This window comes from Plecotus auritus (genome assembly GCF_963455305.1).
Source record: "Plecotus auritus genome assembly, chromosome: 7".
NCBI lineage: Eukaryota > Metazoa > Chordata > Mammalia > Chiroptera > Vespertilionidae > Plecotus > Plecotus auritus.
In genome coordinates this window covers 55,809,386-55,826,295 of record NC_137774.1, presented here as the reverse complement: position 1 = coordinate 55,826,295, position 16,910 = coordinate 55,809,386, and the positions used below count along the sequence as shown (strand labels likewise).

The 16,910-nt window shown below is 49.5% G+C and overlaps 1 protein-coding gene across 8 annotated transcripts in view; it reads left to right on the top strand.

The window, feature by feature from the left end:
- Positions 1-2,203: 2,203 nt before the first annotated feature.
- MPRIP (myosin phosphatase Rho interacting protein) overlaps positions 2,204-16,910 on the top strand; it is a 188,624-nt gene continuing 173,917 nt past the window's right edge. For 4 of the 8 annotated variants that reach the window (XM_080682842.1, XM_080682840.1, XM_080682841.1 and 1 more), the window contains exon 1: positions 2,505-2,770. In XM_080682842.1, the coding sequence (XP_080538968.1) occupies positions 2,648-2,770 (123 nt within the window). In that variant the 5' untranslated portion in view covers positions 2,505-2,647. Of the gene's footprint in view, positions 2,771-16,910 lie in introns of all 8 variants that reach the window. The other 4 variants (XM_080682845.1, XM_080682846.1, XM_080682844.1 and 1 more) reach the window with 3 other exon arrangements.

The window sequence follows — 16,910 nt, the reverse complement described above, 5'->3', positions numbered from 1 at the left end:
ATAAAAAATAATTATACAACAACAACACCGATCTCCCTGAAGAGGTTGAACTCTAATCTGTCATAATAGGTATTCATACGCATATGCTAAACCTCCACGTGCACATCTATTTAATCCTCCCAATAATCCTCATTGCTGTTACTCTCATCTCTCTGAACTACCCAGTAATATCAAGGTGCTTGTATTCATAAACACACCCATTGCTTTCAAGACCCTGACCGAGCTCCTACCCTGAGCTCCTCTGTCTCTACCTCCTCCTGGCTGGGTCTTAGTCAGCTCAAGACTCAGCCCAGGCCCTGCCTCCTGCAAGGAGCTGTCCCTGAAGCTGCAGATGCAGCTGGGTGCCTTTGTAGGCATCTCCATAGCTTCCTGGATTGAATCTGTCTGTCTGCATCCTGTTTCTTCACTTGCTTAAGTGTGAGCTCCTTCCAGGCAGGCTTGACTCAAATGCTTCTGTGTGCCCCCAGCTGTGAACCCCTCCTGTCAGGGCAGGTGCTGTATGTGTCCACGGGTCTGAGCAGAACATGCCAAGCATTTTCTTAAGGGAAGTGGCCATTGAGTTGGCCTTGAGGCATGGTAGGACTTCTAGAAATTCTTTTCAAACAAGTTGTACATTCACACAATATCAAATCCAAAGAGAACAAAAGGGCTTACAGTGAAAATTAAAAGTAGGTCGCCTCTCAACCACCCAGCTCCCCTCCCCAGAGGCAACCATTGGTCTCAATTTCTGGGTATTCTATACAAGCAAGAATTGTCTGTCTCTCTCTCCCTCCCTCCTCATCTCCCCCGTCCCCCCAACACACACACTTACTTTGCAAAAATTTAAACCAATAGGAAAGTTGCAATAATGGTACACTACATACTCTTTGTCTAGATTCACAAATTAACATTTTGCCACATTATGCTCAATATTTTACAGCATTATATCATGTAATGCTCACAACAACCATACAATCATGCCAATTGTGTAGATGAGGTAACTGAGGCAGTCAGCAGTGAAGGGACTTACCTAAGGCCACAGAGCTAGTGAGGGATAGAGCTGTGCATTCTCCCTAAGGCTGCTGAGGACGCTGACCCACCTTACTTTAGTTCCCTTTGGAGGAAAGTATTTTCTTACTATATTGAAATCTAACTCCCTAGGATCGGATCACCACCAGATGATCAGTGGAAAAGTACACAGCTCTGGAAGCATTTGCTACTTCTCTCTCCCACCACCTTCCCATTCCCTAAGCAACAGCTGCTGTCCCTGCCACTAATACATGTTTCCACGTCACCTCCGCTGTGAGCGCTGAGTTAGCTCACTCCCGTTTAAAGACTCAGATAGTTGAGTCCTGGCTGCCAGCACCATGACATTTATATGCCTGAACTTGGATCCAAGGTCCTGGGTGACCTGGCCCTCATGTCTGTCCTGCTCCTTCCTCCTCAACCTCTCACAATCTGCTTAAACTTCCTTACCTCCTTGAAGCGCCCCTATTTTCCCAAAGAGTGCATTTTCCCCTCTCTGGGTTCCTTGCATCTTCTGCCTGTGCCTCTTTTCCATTCTTCTCCAGGTGGTCTTTGGCCAGGAGGCTGCACAAATTGATTCGGGCATGAACCTTACTTCAACCAGATCATGGGGATGAGAATTCCTAGTTTAGTGTCTGGCATACAGTTAGCCTTTACTCACCTCCCATAATAGGACTGACAGCTCTGGGAGGCTGACATCTTCTCTTAGTCATCCCTTGAAGCCTACCTTGTATTTCATAACTTCTGTTTGCCTGTTAGCAAGCACTCAGAATGCTGCCTAGGATTTCTATGATGGAGGGAGGTAGGGCTGGCACATAGTAAGTCCAGGCTGGGCTCCGGTGTCGAGATAGGCTCGGGAAGGCGCTGTTGGAAGTGAAAGGTTTGCAGGGAGCCCGCCCGGAGGTCGGTTTCGCCCCTTCCCGCCCGCAGGCTCCCGCCCCTGCAGCTGTCAGTGCCCGCTGGCCTCGGCACCCGTCCACCAAACCTGACATCCCCTTGCGGCGCCCCACCTTCCCCGCCTACAAGTTACCTTACGCCAACAGCGCTTTGTCCCGCCCCTGATTCCCATTGGCCGAGGGGTTTCTTTGTTAGCTGAAGCTCACCGCTGCTATTGGTCGGTAGGGCCGCCGATCGTGTTGGGGCGAGGCTCCGCTCCGCACAGCCCCGCGTGCTTCCTTCTCCCCCCCCCCCCGCGCCCGCCCCCCGCCCCGCCCCGTCCGGCCCCGGGAGTGCGCGAGGCGCTTCGCTCCCATTAGCTGCGGCCGCTGGGCGCTGGGGCACAGGCGGCCGGACCGACCGCAGGGACCCGCGGCGACCCGGTGCCTGAGAGGCGGGCCGATTGCGGGGAGGCAGGGGCCCAGGAGGCCGCGTCCATGGGCCCGCGACGGCCGGACGGTGGCTGTACGAGCGGGCGGCGGGGACCGTGCGCTCTGTGAGGGCCTGGCCCACATCCCGGCCCCACGGAGCCGCCCTGACCGCCGGGGGCGCGCTCCGGCCTGCGTCGGCGGCCCGCGGCGCGGTGTGAGGCGGGGACATGCCGCGGCGCCCGCGCTAACCGCCGAGCCGCCGTGCATGGTGCCGCCGCCCCTGCAGCCGCCGTCTGACGGGCCGGCCTGTGGGCCTCGCCGCCGCCGCGCCGACCATGTCGGCGGCCAAGGAGAACCCGTGCAGGAAATTCCAGGCCAACATCTTCAACAAGAGCAAGTGTCAGAACTGCTTCAAGCCCCGCGAGTCGCATCTGCTCAACGATGAGGACCTGACGCAGGTGAGCGGCGGGGTTTCGGAGGCGAGGCCGGGCCTGGCGCAGGGCGGCCACTGCGCTCGGTGCTGCGAGGGGGCGAGGGGGCCGAGGACGCCCGGAGTGCCTCGCCCGGGAGCAGGCCGCCTCCCCCGCTCCGACGCCTGGGAGACCACAGTCCCGCATGGAAAAGAAGGCGGACGCTGCCCTGTCCCGGGGCGGGCGCGGGTGGGGGTGCATCTGAAGGCTCCTGGGAAATCAAAACAGCCGGAAAAAATGTGCATGAGTCTTGGTGTGTGTGTGTGTGTGTGTGTGTGTGTGTGTGTGTGTGTGTGTGAGAGAGAGAGAGAGAGAGAGAGAGAGAGAGAGTTGGGGGGGGAGGGTGGGAAGTGTATTGATGGACCTGGGACAAAGGGAAAATCCTCAAGTATGCCGAAAAATAACATCCTTTCCTGTTCCCATCGCCCTGCCGTGTGATTCATGCTTTTTGGGTGACTCAAAAATGCCTGGTTTTTCTTAGTATGAACAAAGCGCCGAGGATTTCTTGCTGCTTCACAGGACCCCCCCCTCCCCCCCCCCCCCCAGTCTGTCGTGGGACCCGACTTCGACTTGTCCCCCCAGAGTGGCCGACGGAGTGGGGCTGGCTGGGTGGACTGTGGGTTCCCTCTTGTCAGACCCATCCTGCCCTTTTTCTCTTATTGTCGCTGTCAGGGGTTGGAGAGAGGTTAGGGCCCTGAAGTCTGGGGAGGAGGGTCTTGCCCTTGAACTTAAACTAGGGGGCCTTCTGTTGGTGGTAGGGGTGGGGGCTCCTCTCTTGCCCAGCCTGCCGGTCACTTGTCAAGGAGTGAGGAGACCTTGGGTCCTGGGGAAAGTCGGTTCCCTTCTCCTTCCTTTATCTGTCAGATGAGGGCTCTAGGATGGTTCCGTAGCTTCCACACCTGCCTCTTTGAAAATACAGGGTCCTGGGGCCCCAGCCCTAGAGTGATTTAGGAGAGGAGGGGATTTGTATTGCTTACAGCTCCCCAAGAAGTCCGGCTGTGGCCCCACTGGTCTTTGGGTACCTGGCACTGGCTGCCCTCTGAGCTCCCGGGGAACACAGAGGTCTTTGGGGCTTTCAGATTTGTTGGATTTCCTGACCCAACCTTGTCTGCATCCCCTTGGGGGTGTCTGTGCCCCCCTGCCCCTACCCCAGACTCCGTCCTCTCCAGAGCTTTCTGTCATGCCCCTGAGAGACATTCCATTCTGGGGAGACATGGCTTACCCACTGCTTTTTCAGAAGAACCGGAGGAGCAAGAGGCTGCTGTGAAGTGCACCTCCTGGCTGCTGTCATGTTGCCAAGTGCTCACAGGGTCCGCTTCCTCACCGGGCTGAGGACAGTTGAGAGTTGGGTGTCAGGGCAGGAGTTATGGCCTGGGACATAGTGCCTTCCTCTGAGGTCAGGTTTCCAACAGCCAGGAAAAGACTCCTTTCATGTAAAACCAAAAGCCTAACCAAACACTGAAGGCTGCAAAGTCGTAAGATTGTTAGGACAAAAGGGCCAGGCCAGCTCGGGAGGGTGAGCTTCGTTTCTGGCTAGGTGTTCTGGCTGTGGGTTGGGCTATGAGGAGGATTCCCTCTTCTCGACCGGATGCCTTTTTCTGGGAAGCAGTTTATTTGCTAATGGGGGTCCTGGACCAGGAGCCAGGAGACCTTGCTTCTAGTCTTGGCTGTCACTTTCAGTTGTATGACCTTGAACAAGTAAGTCCCTTTGCCTCTGTACAGTTCGTTTTCTTTAAAAATATTTTTATTGATTTCAGAGAGGAGGGGAGAGGGAGAGAGAGATAGAAACATCAGTGATGATAGAGAATCATTGATTGGCTGCCTTCTGCATGCTCCCCTCCTCCCCCCTCCCCCCATTGGGGATGGGGCATGTGCCCTGGCTGGGAATTGAACCCTGACCTCCTGGTTCATGGGTCGATGTTCAACCATGGAGCCACACCGGCTGGGCTAGTTCATTTCCTTTTCTTTAAACCGGGAGTAGAGATTCCTGACTTAACCTCACTCACCAGGCTATTGTGAAAAGCAAGGACTGATGTTTTATTAGATTTTTTTTCTTACCATTTAAAAAGACACACAAAAAACGCCTTTGGAATAGTAAACGTGGGTTAGGAAATCACTGAGCTTGACGGAGTTGTTCTGAGAGTTTCCTGGTTATTCCAGGCAGTCGTCAGAGGGCTTGTTTTCTGATTCTTAGGCTTAGATTAACTAGAATGAAATATGTATATTTGAGTTGAATCTATTAAAAAAATTTAAAAATCTGTTGATAATTAATTTGATTCAAAGGAGTGGGTTTATACATTCAGAGTACTTTTCCTCTTTCACTGTGTTCACAGTTGAATTGTTGATTTTAAAACAGGCCTGAATGGTAGTTTCTGAAATAATGAGTGGGGCTATTTGTGCTGCGAGAGATTAGGTCAGCCTTCCACCTCCTAATGAGTGGGATCTTTCAGGAAGAAACTGCTCTTGAAAAGAGAAGGGGGACCCAGGGCTGTTGCCAAGAGCCTTCACCGCTGCTCTCTGCATCCGGCCCCTCCCTTACCACCTCCAGCTTCTTACTCTCATCCTCCTGGCTTCTTTAGAAAACCTCAGCCAATTGGTTACCATCAGTCTCCCCCAAGTCCTTGCTTCCTGCTCCCTTTTCTGCCCTGAGCTTATTTTAGACCATCAAGGCTGGAAGATAGATCAGCGATAATTGAGGCCACCCTCCTTTAAGAGGCGAGGACACTGAGGTCAGTGAGACTGGCTTTTGCCCTGGGATGTCATCGTCCCAGGGGCAGGCATTTCTCCCAGCCTTCTGATTTGAGCTTATTCCCACAGCTGTGGCTTTTGTTTGTTTTCCCCCAGAAAGGTACAGAAACCTCTTCCAGGGACTGCATCGTAGCCTCAGACCTGGAAGAGACTTAAGATTAGCTAACCTACTTTTAACCATGAGAAGACCAAACCCCAGAGAAGGGAGCAGCTTGCCCACTTCGGGGACACAGTCAGGATTCTTCATCTACTATTCTTCCCCTACTCGTATAAAGGGTCTACAGTGGCCATCCCATAGACATGTGGTGAGGAGAATTGCATCAAGGGTGATTATGTTACAGAAGGTTCCTTGGAGAGCAGGCTTCAGGTATCCCACTAGGGACCTTGAGATTGCTAGCTCAGTTCCGTAGTTTTTCCTCACGACTGGAATTTAGAGTGATCCAGGAAAAGTAGTAAGCAACAATCCTTTACCTGTCAGGGCATCCTCCAGCCCCAGCCCCTGTTCACAGGGTAGCATCTATCCTTCAGTTCTTCTCCTGTGCATTTCCTGTGTAGATATGGACTCAAATTCATAGTTAAAACCTTTTTTAACCTAAACTGTATGTACGTATTTGCAACATATTTTTTTTCTGGTTAGTAACATGTCTTACAACTCTCTTCATGGTATTAAATACAAATATACAAAAATCATTGTGTATAGTGTGCCACCAGATATGTATTATAGTTTTACTGTATTGATGGGCAGCAAGGTTACTTCTGGGTTTTACTGTTATGAACAGGGAATGCTTCCACAAACAGCTTTCTAAATGCTTTTGGGTACATGTGTGCCTGCATGAATGCAAGTATTTCTCTGGGGCAAATACTTAAAAAAGATGACTGGATTGACATCAAACGTATTATATTTTTTATAAGTATTACCAAATTACCTTTCTAAAATGGCTGTGTCATACCATTGCCAGGATTGGATATTATCAAATGATTTAATTCTTTAATATTTTCCCTAATTACCAGTGATATTAAGCCTGTCTTTATAATATTTATTAAATATATTTTATTTCTTTTGTGCATTGCCAGTTCCTATTGTTTGCCGTGGTGGTTTTTTTGTTTTTGTTTGTTTGTTTGTTTGTTTTTAATTGGGTTAGTTCCCCACCCCCGTTGATTTGTAGGAGTTTTCTGCATATACTCTAGGTCAGGATCCACAAACTTTTTCTATATAAGGCCAGATATTAAATATTTTAGCCTTGTAGGTCATACAGTTTTTGTAGCAGCTATGCAACTTTGTTATTATAGTGCAAAAGCTGCAATGTAAAGCTGCTGTAGGCAATACATAAACTAATGGGAAATGACTGTTTCCAATAAAACTTTATTTACAAAGCTAGACAGTTTTCAGGAGTTGGTGACTCCTGTTCTAGGTATTAATCTGACACCTGTCATATAGTGCAGGTATTATGTCTCTCAGGGTGTCACTTGTCTTTTAATTTTTATGTATGGTCATTTCTCTTTATCATCTGGTAGTTTTAAATATGAATGCAGTTAAATTTCCATATTTTCCTTTATAGTTTGCAGTCCTTTTAATAAATAGTGACTTTTTATTTATTTATTTTGTTAACCCTCACCCAAGGATATTTTTCCATTGATATTTTTAGAGAGAGTGAAAGAAGGGAGACACACACACACACACACACACACACACACACCCATCATTGTGAGAGAGAAACATTGATTGGTTGCCTCCTGCACACATCCTGACCGGGGTGGGGGATGGAACCTGCTACCCAGATACATATCCTTGACCAGGAATCAAACCCGAGACCCTTTGGTGTGTGGGCTGATGCTCTAACCATAGGAGCAACACTGGTCAGGGCTATAGTTTGTAGTTTTAATCTTATGCATACAAAGGTCTTCTTTCCAAAGTTATAAAAGCATTTCCAAATGCTTTTATGCATATGCTCATAATAGCACTATTCACAGTAGCCAAAACATAGCAACAACCCAAGTGTCCATGGATGGATAAATGGATAAGCAAATTGTGGTTTATCCATACATTGGAATATTATTCCGTTATAAAAAGGAATGAAGTACTGAGACATGTTACAGCATGATTGAACCTCAAAAACATAATGTAAAGTGAAAGAAACAGATGCAGGTTCACAGACTGTATGATTTGTTTATAGGAAATATCCAGAATAGGTAAATCCAGAGAAACAAAGCATATTAGTGGTTGTCAAGGTTCTGGGGGAGGGTGGAATGAGGAGTGCCTGCTGATGGGATCAGGTTTCTATTGGGGTGATGAACTGTTCTAAAACCAGATAGAGATGCTATTGCATAGCATGTGAATGTACTAAATGCCACTGAATTGATCACTTTAAAATGGTCAATTTTATGTGAATTTTACTTCAATAAAAAATACATAAAAAAATCACAAGGAGGCGTGCACACACAGGTACATACATCCCAAACCTGCCCTCTGCTTTTTGTGTCATTTGGAGTGATTATCTGATTATTTCTAGAGTCTAGATCAGGGATTTACCTTTAAAAAAAAAAAAGTCGGATAGTAAATACTATTGCAGGCTTTGTAGGCTAACTGGCTACATCGAGGAGTTTCTGTAGGTACTTAAAGAACCATTTAGAAATGTAAAAGCCATTCTTGGTTTCGGGCCTTAAAAAAGCCAGTAGGTTAGATTTGGCCTACCAGGCTTAGCTTGCCAAACCCCTGAGTTAGACCCACAACATCTTGTTTAAAATTTTCTAGTTGCCACATTCAAGAAGTAAAAAGAAATAGGTGGAGTTAATTTTAATTAACCTAACATATCCAAAATATCCTCCTTTCAACATGTAAATAAGTTATGTACAGTTATACCTTTATGGCACCTTTCAGTTCAAGACTAGCCATTTGCCAAGGGCTCCAGAGCCATGAGTGCCTGGTGCTGCATTGTAAGACAGGCGCTGTAACTGCAGCAGCCCTGCCCCGCAGCTGGGCCCTTGGGGCCCTGGGCAGGTGGCGGGCGGGGTGGCGGGGTGGGGGATACAGAGGGGGGAAGGCTGTGCTTGTAGGTCTCTGTCCTCCTTGAGGGCACTGTGGGGACGCAGTTTCTGTCCGGACTCCTGTTTGTGCCCCTCACCTCCTTAGTGGGTTTTTTGGCTAACTTTTAGGGGTTCTCAGTGAGAGCCAGTGGTTGATTCGCTGGCTTCTTTGATGAGTCTTTTTAAAGTGTTTGAGAGCGTTGGGCCTCTGATCTTCGCTCCCTATCCAGGGGCAAAAGGGAGGAGGGTGCTGGTGAAGGCCAGCTGGCCTGTCCCTGGAGAGGGAGCTTGAGAGCCACGGGCTGGCTGGTGTGCCCCTCCAGGCTCCTTGCTGGGGGTGTGGTGGCTGCGTTCTGACACAGTGCATTGTCTCTGCGGAGTGTTTTGCAGCTGTGTCCTACTGCCTTTCCCTGCGTTCGCCTGCTGCCTGACCTTTGTCTCGAATTCTTTTTCCCTTGCTACAGAGAAGGACTACAATGGAAGACCTATGTTCTATTCTTGGCACACACTATGCAGGGTGACCCAGGAAGGTCACTAAGTTCTTTGCGCCTCGGTTTCCCACTCACAACGTGGGTGCCCGTATTCGCTGTGCAGGGAGTGGGTGCTAATGGAATGAAGGGAGGATGCTGGCCAGGCCTGTGGAGGTGGCTGAACCCCCTTGGTGGTAAGTAATATTCCAGGAAGTGTCCTGAGGACCACTTGTGGGGAATAGCCTTTGTTTAGGCTGTCTCCTGATTACTAGGACCCTGATATTGTTTAGTTGAAATAAAGAACTTTCACTTGGAATGTTTACTAGTATTCTTAAATTGTTCTCAAGCTGCCATTTAGCCTTAAAAGAGAGGGGAGAACATTGAAAACGGAAAAGAGACACACAGAAGTAACTTCCACTGTGGCATCCTAATACTGTGGGAGGGAGGTGGGTGGACAGGGAGAGGTATAAGAGCACTGAGTGCTAATTTGGAAGCATTCAACCTGAGAAAATAGGCTTTTCATTCATCCCTGAAAACTCACTTTCCAAGCCTCACTTTCCCTTTTTTTTTTTTTAAATGTATTTTATTGATATTTTACAGAGAGGAAGGGAGAGGGATAGAGAGCTAGAAACATCGATCAGCTGCCTCCTGCACACCTCCCACTGGGGATGTGCCCGCAACCAAGGTACATGCCCTTGATCGGAATCGAACCCGGGACCTTTCAGTCCGCAGGCCGACGCTCTATCCACTGGGCCAAACCGGTTTCGGCTTCACTTTCCCTTTTGAAATGACACAGTTGCATCAGGTCAGTGGTTTTGAAACTTTCATTACATCTTGAGTCTTTTACTCAAAGGACTCACATGTGGAAATGCCATATGTGAGACCAAAAAAGTGACAGTTCTGGGCTACATTAGGTAGAAGCCTGGAGCTTGGCTGCTTGTCCACCTCCGCTTCTCATCTCTGGAGCCTCCTGTCGCTTCCCTAGATGGTATGGGCGGTTGAGGGTCCTATGAAATCATCCAGGATGGTTTCACAGCTGCCTTGGGATGGAACCCTGGATGCCCATCCCCACTGCTCCCATCATATTACCACTTCCTTTGGAGGTGAGAGCCAGTGGTTGATTTGCTGGCATTTGGGCTCTGTAGACTGGGACTGGAGTCTTCCAGACCACTCACTGTTGTTGTTTTCCAGTCAGGCTCATTCTAGTTCACATGAAACCACAGTTTTTTGCCTGGAGCTTGTAACCCTCTGCTTCCTCTCCTCCAACTCAGTTTGGCGTTTGCATGTTGTGCTGGACGCGGGGCAACTTGCAGTGAGAGTGAGCAGATGGGCCCAGCGAGTCCTCCTGAGTCCACTCGCTGAATCAAGTGTTACAGACCATGACCTCATCCTGCCCTTGGCAGCTGGGAGGAGAGCAGGGCTGGTGGCAGCATGGACCACAGGGAGGTTGGGTGGCTCGATCAAGGTCACCAAGCTGCCTAGCCATGGGCTGTGATATATAACTCGGTTCCATGAGGCTTCCACACCAGTGTTTCTGTGGCCAGGAGTCTGTCTTCCCGCTCACTTTGACTTGTAAACTTGTTCTGTTTCTGTAGCAGGCTGGGATATTGCAAAATAAATCAAAGCTAATGGACTTCTAATTCCTAGCTATGGGAGAGCAAGGACTTGCAGGGGCTGGATGATCTCCCTCCATTAAGCAAAAGTGAGGTATTGCCCCAGTTAGCAGATGGAGCCACCAAGGCTCAGAGAGATTCAGCGACCTCCCTAGGTCATAGGAAGGCCAGTGTGGGTTTTTCCAAAGTCCTGTTTGGCCTTCCCGTCTGATAACCTTTCATATAAAAAACAGGGCCTTACCCTGACTTGGATTTCTTAGTTGCTGGGGTGTGTGGGGTATATGTGGAGAGTCGGCAGTTCAGGACATTTTGCAGGTCCTCTTCCAGGTTCTGAAATCCCCTTAGCCCCGGGGTATCCCATGTTCCCCAGGCAGGCTGCTGGCCTGTGGCAGTGACCACACCTTTGGCATAGGCCCGCACAGGAAGTACTGTTTTTCCCCCTGAAGCAGGAATTCGGAATCAGGAAATAGTTGTGTCCTTGATCTCTGTAGGTCCTAAAGCACAGGGCAGAGCAGCAAGGCTCCATGCACACCTTCAAGACCTGGTCTCTCACCTCCTAAGAGTCCTGGTTCGTAGCTAAAAGGGCTGGTGGGCAGTGGCTACTGGGAGTCTCATTTGAATCAGAGAAAGAGCCAGCATCTCCAGGCTTCTGGGTGCCACACCTAGAGCCTTTCCACTCAGGTTGGTGAGTGACCTGGATGTAGGGAGCCTTGGACTAAGTAGAGTTGGGTTGTTTATTTGTCTTCTGTCTGGGGACCCACTCTGACCTAGAAATGTGACCCACTTCCACTTTTCATTTAAATGTGCTCAAGGGAATGGAACGATGTATGTGTGTGGGGGGGGCGGGGGGGGGGCGGGGGGGAGCATTCAGCTCAGATTTAGTTTAACATCCTGGCTCCATTTTAATGTGATTGAGCATGTTACTCAGAGTTTGTGTCTGTGTCCCTCCTCTGAAAACCAGGGGCTATAATAACACCATGTCTTTGGGTGCCATGAAGGTGATGGAAGTGGTAAGAAATGGCAAGTGCCGAATTTGTCAATGCTTGGGTATGTGGTGGGAGCTCAGTAAATGGGGTTCATTTTGCCAGCACTGCCCCAGACAGGGGCCCTCCCTCTGTGATTCTGTGGACTGGCTGACCCCACTCTGTTTCTGTGTACCCCCACACCCACTTAACAAAGCCCAGGCTGCCTCCTCTCCCACTGAGCTGCTTGGCATCACCCTAGCAACTTCCTCATGTTAGCCCCCAGGGACTGGAAGGGCCATAGTCATTTTGCTTGTTTAGGTTTGATTTTTCAGCAATTAAGTATACTAGGTAAAGATTGAATTGGTTTTAAGAATTTGTAGTGGGCAGGAAATGAAGAGAACCGTTGCCATCAGCTCAACAGTTCACATTAGAGTGTGTGCTCATCCAGGGGACAGTGGCCAGTGGCCAGCACAGCAGCCCCCTAAGCCCCTGCCAAGCCCAGAGAAGTGCACAGTGCAGGTCCCATGAATGGCAGTGGCTCATCCCAATTTCAGAAGTCACTTTGGTGGGAGCAGTTGTCTGGGAATCAAAGTCTTTATACCCTGGGGCCTGGGTGAATTAGCCAGAGGAGTGTAGAGAGCAGCCAGGTCCAGTCCCACATCGCTGGTCAGGTGGGCAGGAAATCCACCCCACTGTCCTCCCACCTTTTAAAAAAAAGAGTGCAGCCTTTTGCCAAGGGACCCATCTCTAGGGGCTTAACAAGTGGAACTGGCTCCTTGCGAAAGCCTGTGAACAAACTCTTCTCACAAGCGGACGCCTTCTCGGCACAGTCCCGCATCTCCCCATCTAGAAACCCTGTGAGCTTAGGAGTCCTCTTCTTTGGGGAGCTGGGCCAGCAAGTTTGGCCACACAGCCTCTGATGGTGCAGAGGTTTTCCTAAACTTAAATCACAGTAGCAGTTGACATGCTCTGGGAATATTTATTGAGGCCCTGGTGGCATTCATAGTAAACAGGCCACTGTTAACTCACTTATATTTACAGCAGCCTTATGAAGCACTAAAGAGATTAGAAAGCTGAGATGGAAAGAGGTTATTGTAACTTGCCCAAGGTAATACAGTAGGTGGTAGAGCTGGGGTGCAGACCCAGTCTTACCGTAGGGCCTCCTCCTTCCACTGTTTTCCATGTGATGTAAGTGGGGCCTTCTGGACGCTCGGTCTTTGGCTGTGTGTGGCCTGCGGCCCCTCGTGTCAGGGGCGAAGGGTTGTCCTGCCAGAAGGGTGTGCTGGGAAGGGTGTGGTTGGAGGTTGAGGCTTGGGCTGAACTACTTAGACGTCTTGTTTCTTTTTTTCCTGCCTGTTTTTTAATGGAAGCACTGCTTTTTGAGGGATAGGGTGTGACTCTTTCATGCAAAGCTCTTACCCCAGAAATTTGTCCCTACACTTTCCCCCTTTGCCACAAATGGTGTCATGTTCCAAAAATCCCATGGCCATGGCTCCTTGTCAAAACCAAACGGAAGAGGTGGCAAAATTTTTTTTTATCCTTGCCCCAGGATATTTTTCCCACTGATTTTTAGAGAGTGGAAGGGAGGGAGGGAAGGAGGGGAAGACAGAGTGGGGGGTTGGGGGGTGGGAGAGAGAGGTGAGAGAGACACATCAATTGGTTGCCTCCTGCACGTGCCTCTTCTGGGCCAGGGGTTAAACCTGCAACCCAGGTGTGTGCCCTTGACTGGGAATCGAACCTGTGACCCTTTGGTGTGTGGGCAGATGCTCTAACCACTGAGCACACTAGCCAGGGTGGGAAGAGGCTTTTTTAAATGTCACTTTCCCCCTCTTTCTTTAACTGCTGAAGTCCAGAGAGCTTGGGCTGGGCTTACAGGGTATGTGTGTGGGCAGAGGGGTGAGCGGGCATCTGTGGGAGTGAGAGGGAAGAATGAAGAGCAGACTAAAAACTGTATCCTTTCCCTCTGTGCCTGGGATCTAGTAAGCACTGTGCATGCTCATGCATGCATGTGTTTGTGGGGGTGGGGAGATTATTATTGTAGATCATGCAGGGAGAACAAAGGGTAAAATATTTAACTGCAGCAGGCCTGCAAGGGAGGGCAGTTGGTGGGGGGGACCAGGCCTGTAGGAGAGGGGGCAGTTGGGAGGGACCATGCCTGCAGTGGAGGGCAGTTAGGGGTGACCAGGCCGGCAGGGGAGGGCAGTTAGGGGCGACTGGGCCAGCAGGGGAGGGCAGTTGGGGGTGACCAGGCCAGCAGAGGAGGGCAGTTAGGGGCAATTGGTCGGGCAGGGGAGCAGTTAGGGGGTGATCAGGCTAGCAGACAGAAGCGGTTGGGGCAATCAGGCAGGCAGGCAGGCAGGCGAGCAGTTTGGGAGCCAGCAGTCCTGGATTGTGAGAGGAATGTCTGACTGCCCATTTAGGCCCAATGGTGGGATTGGGCCTAAATGGGCAGTTGGACATCCCTTGGGGGGTCCCAGATTGGAGAGGGTGCAAGCTGGGCTGAGGGACACCCCCTCTCCCCTCCCACCCCTGGGCACGAATTTTGTGCACCTGGCCTCTAGTATAGATATAGATAATATTCTACTGTAAGAGTAGTTATTTGTCTCTTCACCTATTGATGGACATTTAGGGTACTTCCACCTTTTGGCTGGTGTCAGTAGTGGTGCTATGAACACGTTTTTACTTAAACACCTATTCTCAGTTGTTCTAGGTAGAGAACTGATTGCTGGGAGCAGTGGTAATTCTGTTAGTGCCGTGTTTTGAATCAGTGCATCAAGCCAGATGTCAGCACTACAGACTGTTGGGTGGGGATGGTGGAGAAGGTGCAGGAAGGAGTGGTGGGATGTGGATGATGATGCCCAAAGCTCGGTGCTCCTTATGTGGAGGAGTCCAGGTGGGGATCGGGCCCAGGACAGCCCTCATGGTTGCAGGCTCTGGCTATGGCTCTGAGGCAGTGACAGCTGCGGCTGTGTGCAGGGGTGGCCAAGCCACTTGGAGCTTCGTTCTCTCCTCTGTTTGTCTGACTTGAAGATTAGCTGAGCTGCCAAGAAGGAGCTAAGTTGGGGCTTTAATATTGTTTGGAGGGGGGCCAAGGGGCTTGGGACTTGAAGAGCAGACAGTATAGGGGGTTTTGGGGGCACTGCAAGGTGGTGAGGGGCATGGGCAGCTCTGGAGGGCGGCCACAGTGTCTGATATTGGGCCTCTGAAGGATCTTGGAGTTGGAGAGGGGAAAGGCCTAACCTGGCCTGTTTGTCACTCTGTTACTGGTTTTCAAACTTTATTTCTTAAGCTGTAGAATGTGGAGCCTCTGGAAAAAATGTGGAGCTCACATATGTGAAGGCTGGGAGGAGGAAAGGCACACCTGAGACCAGCTCACCCAGCCCCTGCCTACCCCACTCTCCGTAGTGGCCTTTGAGGCACAGCCTCTGGGAGTCTTCACTGTTTGAAAAACAATGATTTACTCTAACCCTTGCATTAATATTTTTTAATATAATGAAATATTTGGTGCATATAAAAGAGCATTAAGTAGCATGTCTGTACAATATATGTACAATATTCCTGCAGAACACCTAAGGTATTTGGTGTTTCAGCCTTAGTATCTGGGATCCAGGGGAGGGGACCCACAAGCAGGTGTCACCTGCATGGTGTTCGGCCTCCTCTCCAGCCCCTCCTCTCCATGGTAGCGGTTTGCCCTTGACAGGAAGATGTCCCTGCTTGGCTGTGTGGAGGAATCTGTTCATTTCTAGATGGACTAACGCAACTGCAGGGACAAGTCTGGTGTGAGATAAGGCCTTTTAAGGTAGTGCTGTTGAGGAGAAAGAACTGAGTAGAGATCTGGAGACAAATTGAAGGCTCATTTGTGTTTGGTCTGACAGAGAGCCAGAGAAGTGTAATCAGATGGGGCAACATTGCTAATAAAACAGCGAGAGCAGGGGTGTTGTGGGGGCAGGACATGCCAATTATGATCTGAGGAGTGTTGCTGTGGGAGTGGGGCAGTCAGCTAGGTCAGTGGGTCTCAAACTTTTTGTTCTCGGGACTCCATTATGCTTTTGATTATTGAGGCCCTCAAAAGGCTTTTGTTTATGTGGGTTACCTCCATGGTATTTACTGTATTAGAAATTAAAACTGAGAAATTAAAAAATATTTCTTAATTCCTTTAAAAATAAACCTGCTAGCCCTGGATGGTGTTGCAAAGTGGTTACAGCATCAGCCCATGCACTGAAGGATCACAGGTTTGATTCCCCTGGGTCAAGGGTACGCACGTACCTGGGTTGCAGGTTGGACCCCTGGCCCAGGTCAGGATGGGTGTGTGGGTGTGGAAGGCAGCCAGTCGATGTATCTCTCTCACATCGATGTTTCTCTCACTCCTCTGTCTCTCTCTCCCTGCTCCTCTTCTTTCCACTCTCTCTGAAAAAAAAGCAATGGAAAAAATATCCTCGGGTGAGGTTTAACAAAAAATAATTAATTAAATCTGTTTCATGTTCACATACATAACAGTTGTATTCTGAAAAGAAACTTTTCCAAAACAAATTTTTGGAAATTTTGCTGAAAAGAATCATATTATTTTACCTTTTTTTTGCAAATCTCTATAATATCTGTCATAATGAAAGATAGCTGGATTATCAGATCATCTGCATTCAGTCTGTTGCATTATCAAGTCCTATAGTCTCTGGAAACCCTACTATACATAAGTGAAAGAATGAGAGTGAAAAAGGCAAATGATGACTTAGTGTTTTTGTAAAAATAGATTTGTCTCACGGACTCCCAAAAGGGTCTCTGGGACTTGGGCCATTTGCATGAAGGCCCTAAATGGCTTGATAGGAGCAGCAGTGAGCACTCCTGTCATTATGGAGTGGATGCAGGTACAGATCTGGCTGACACGAGATAGCCCTCGCAATAAGGTGTCAGGGTAACAAGGGCCACCATAGGCGAGGGCCTGCTTTCTCTGCAGCCTGTGCTGCAGGGGCTGGCTCACCTCACTTCCTGCACCAAGGGCTGTCTAAGGAATAATGAAGTGCTCCATGTGAAAACAGTGAGATAGCTCTTATTCTTGGGAAAGGAAGTTGCTTTGCTTGTATGCTTCACTCCGTAGTTTTCCGAAGGGAGGAGTCAGAAATGACTGGGATGTTTTAGGATGGAGACTGGAGCAGCCACATGGCCTGCTGGGTTGCCCATGTGGGGCACAAGAGGCAGTTGAGGATTAACAGGCGAGGTCAGGCCGTTCTTCTCCTAGTGCTGCCACTGATTTACTTTGTGGCCAAATGGCAAGGTAACCCTGGTGTTTTCGTCTGTTCACTGAGTGGTGCTT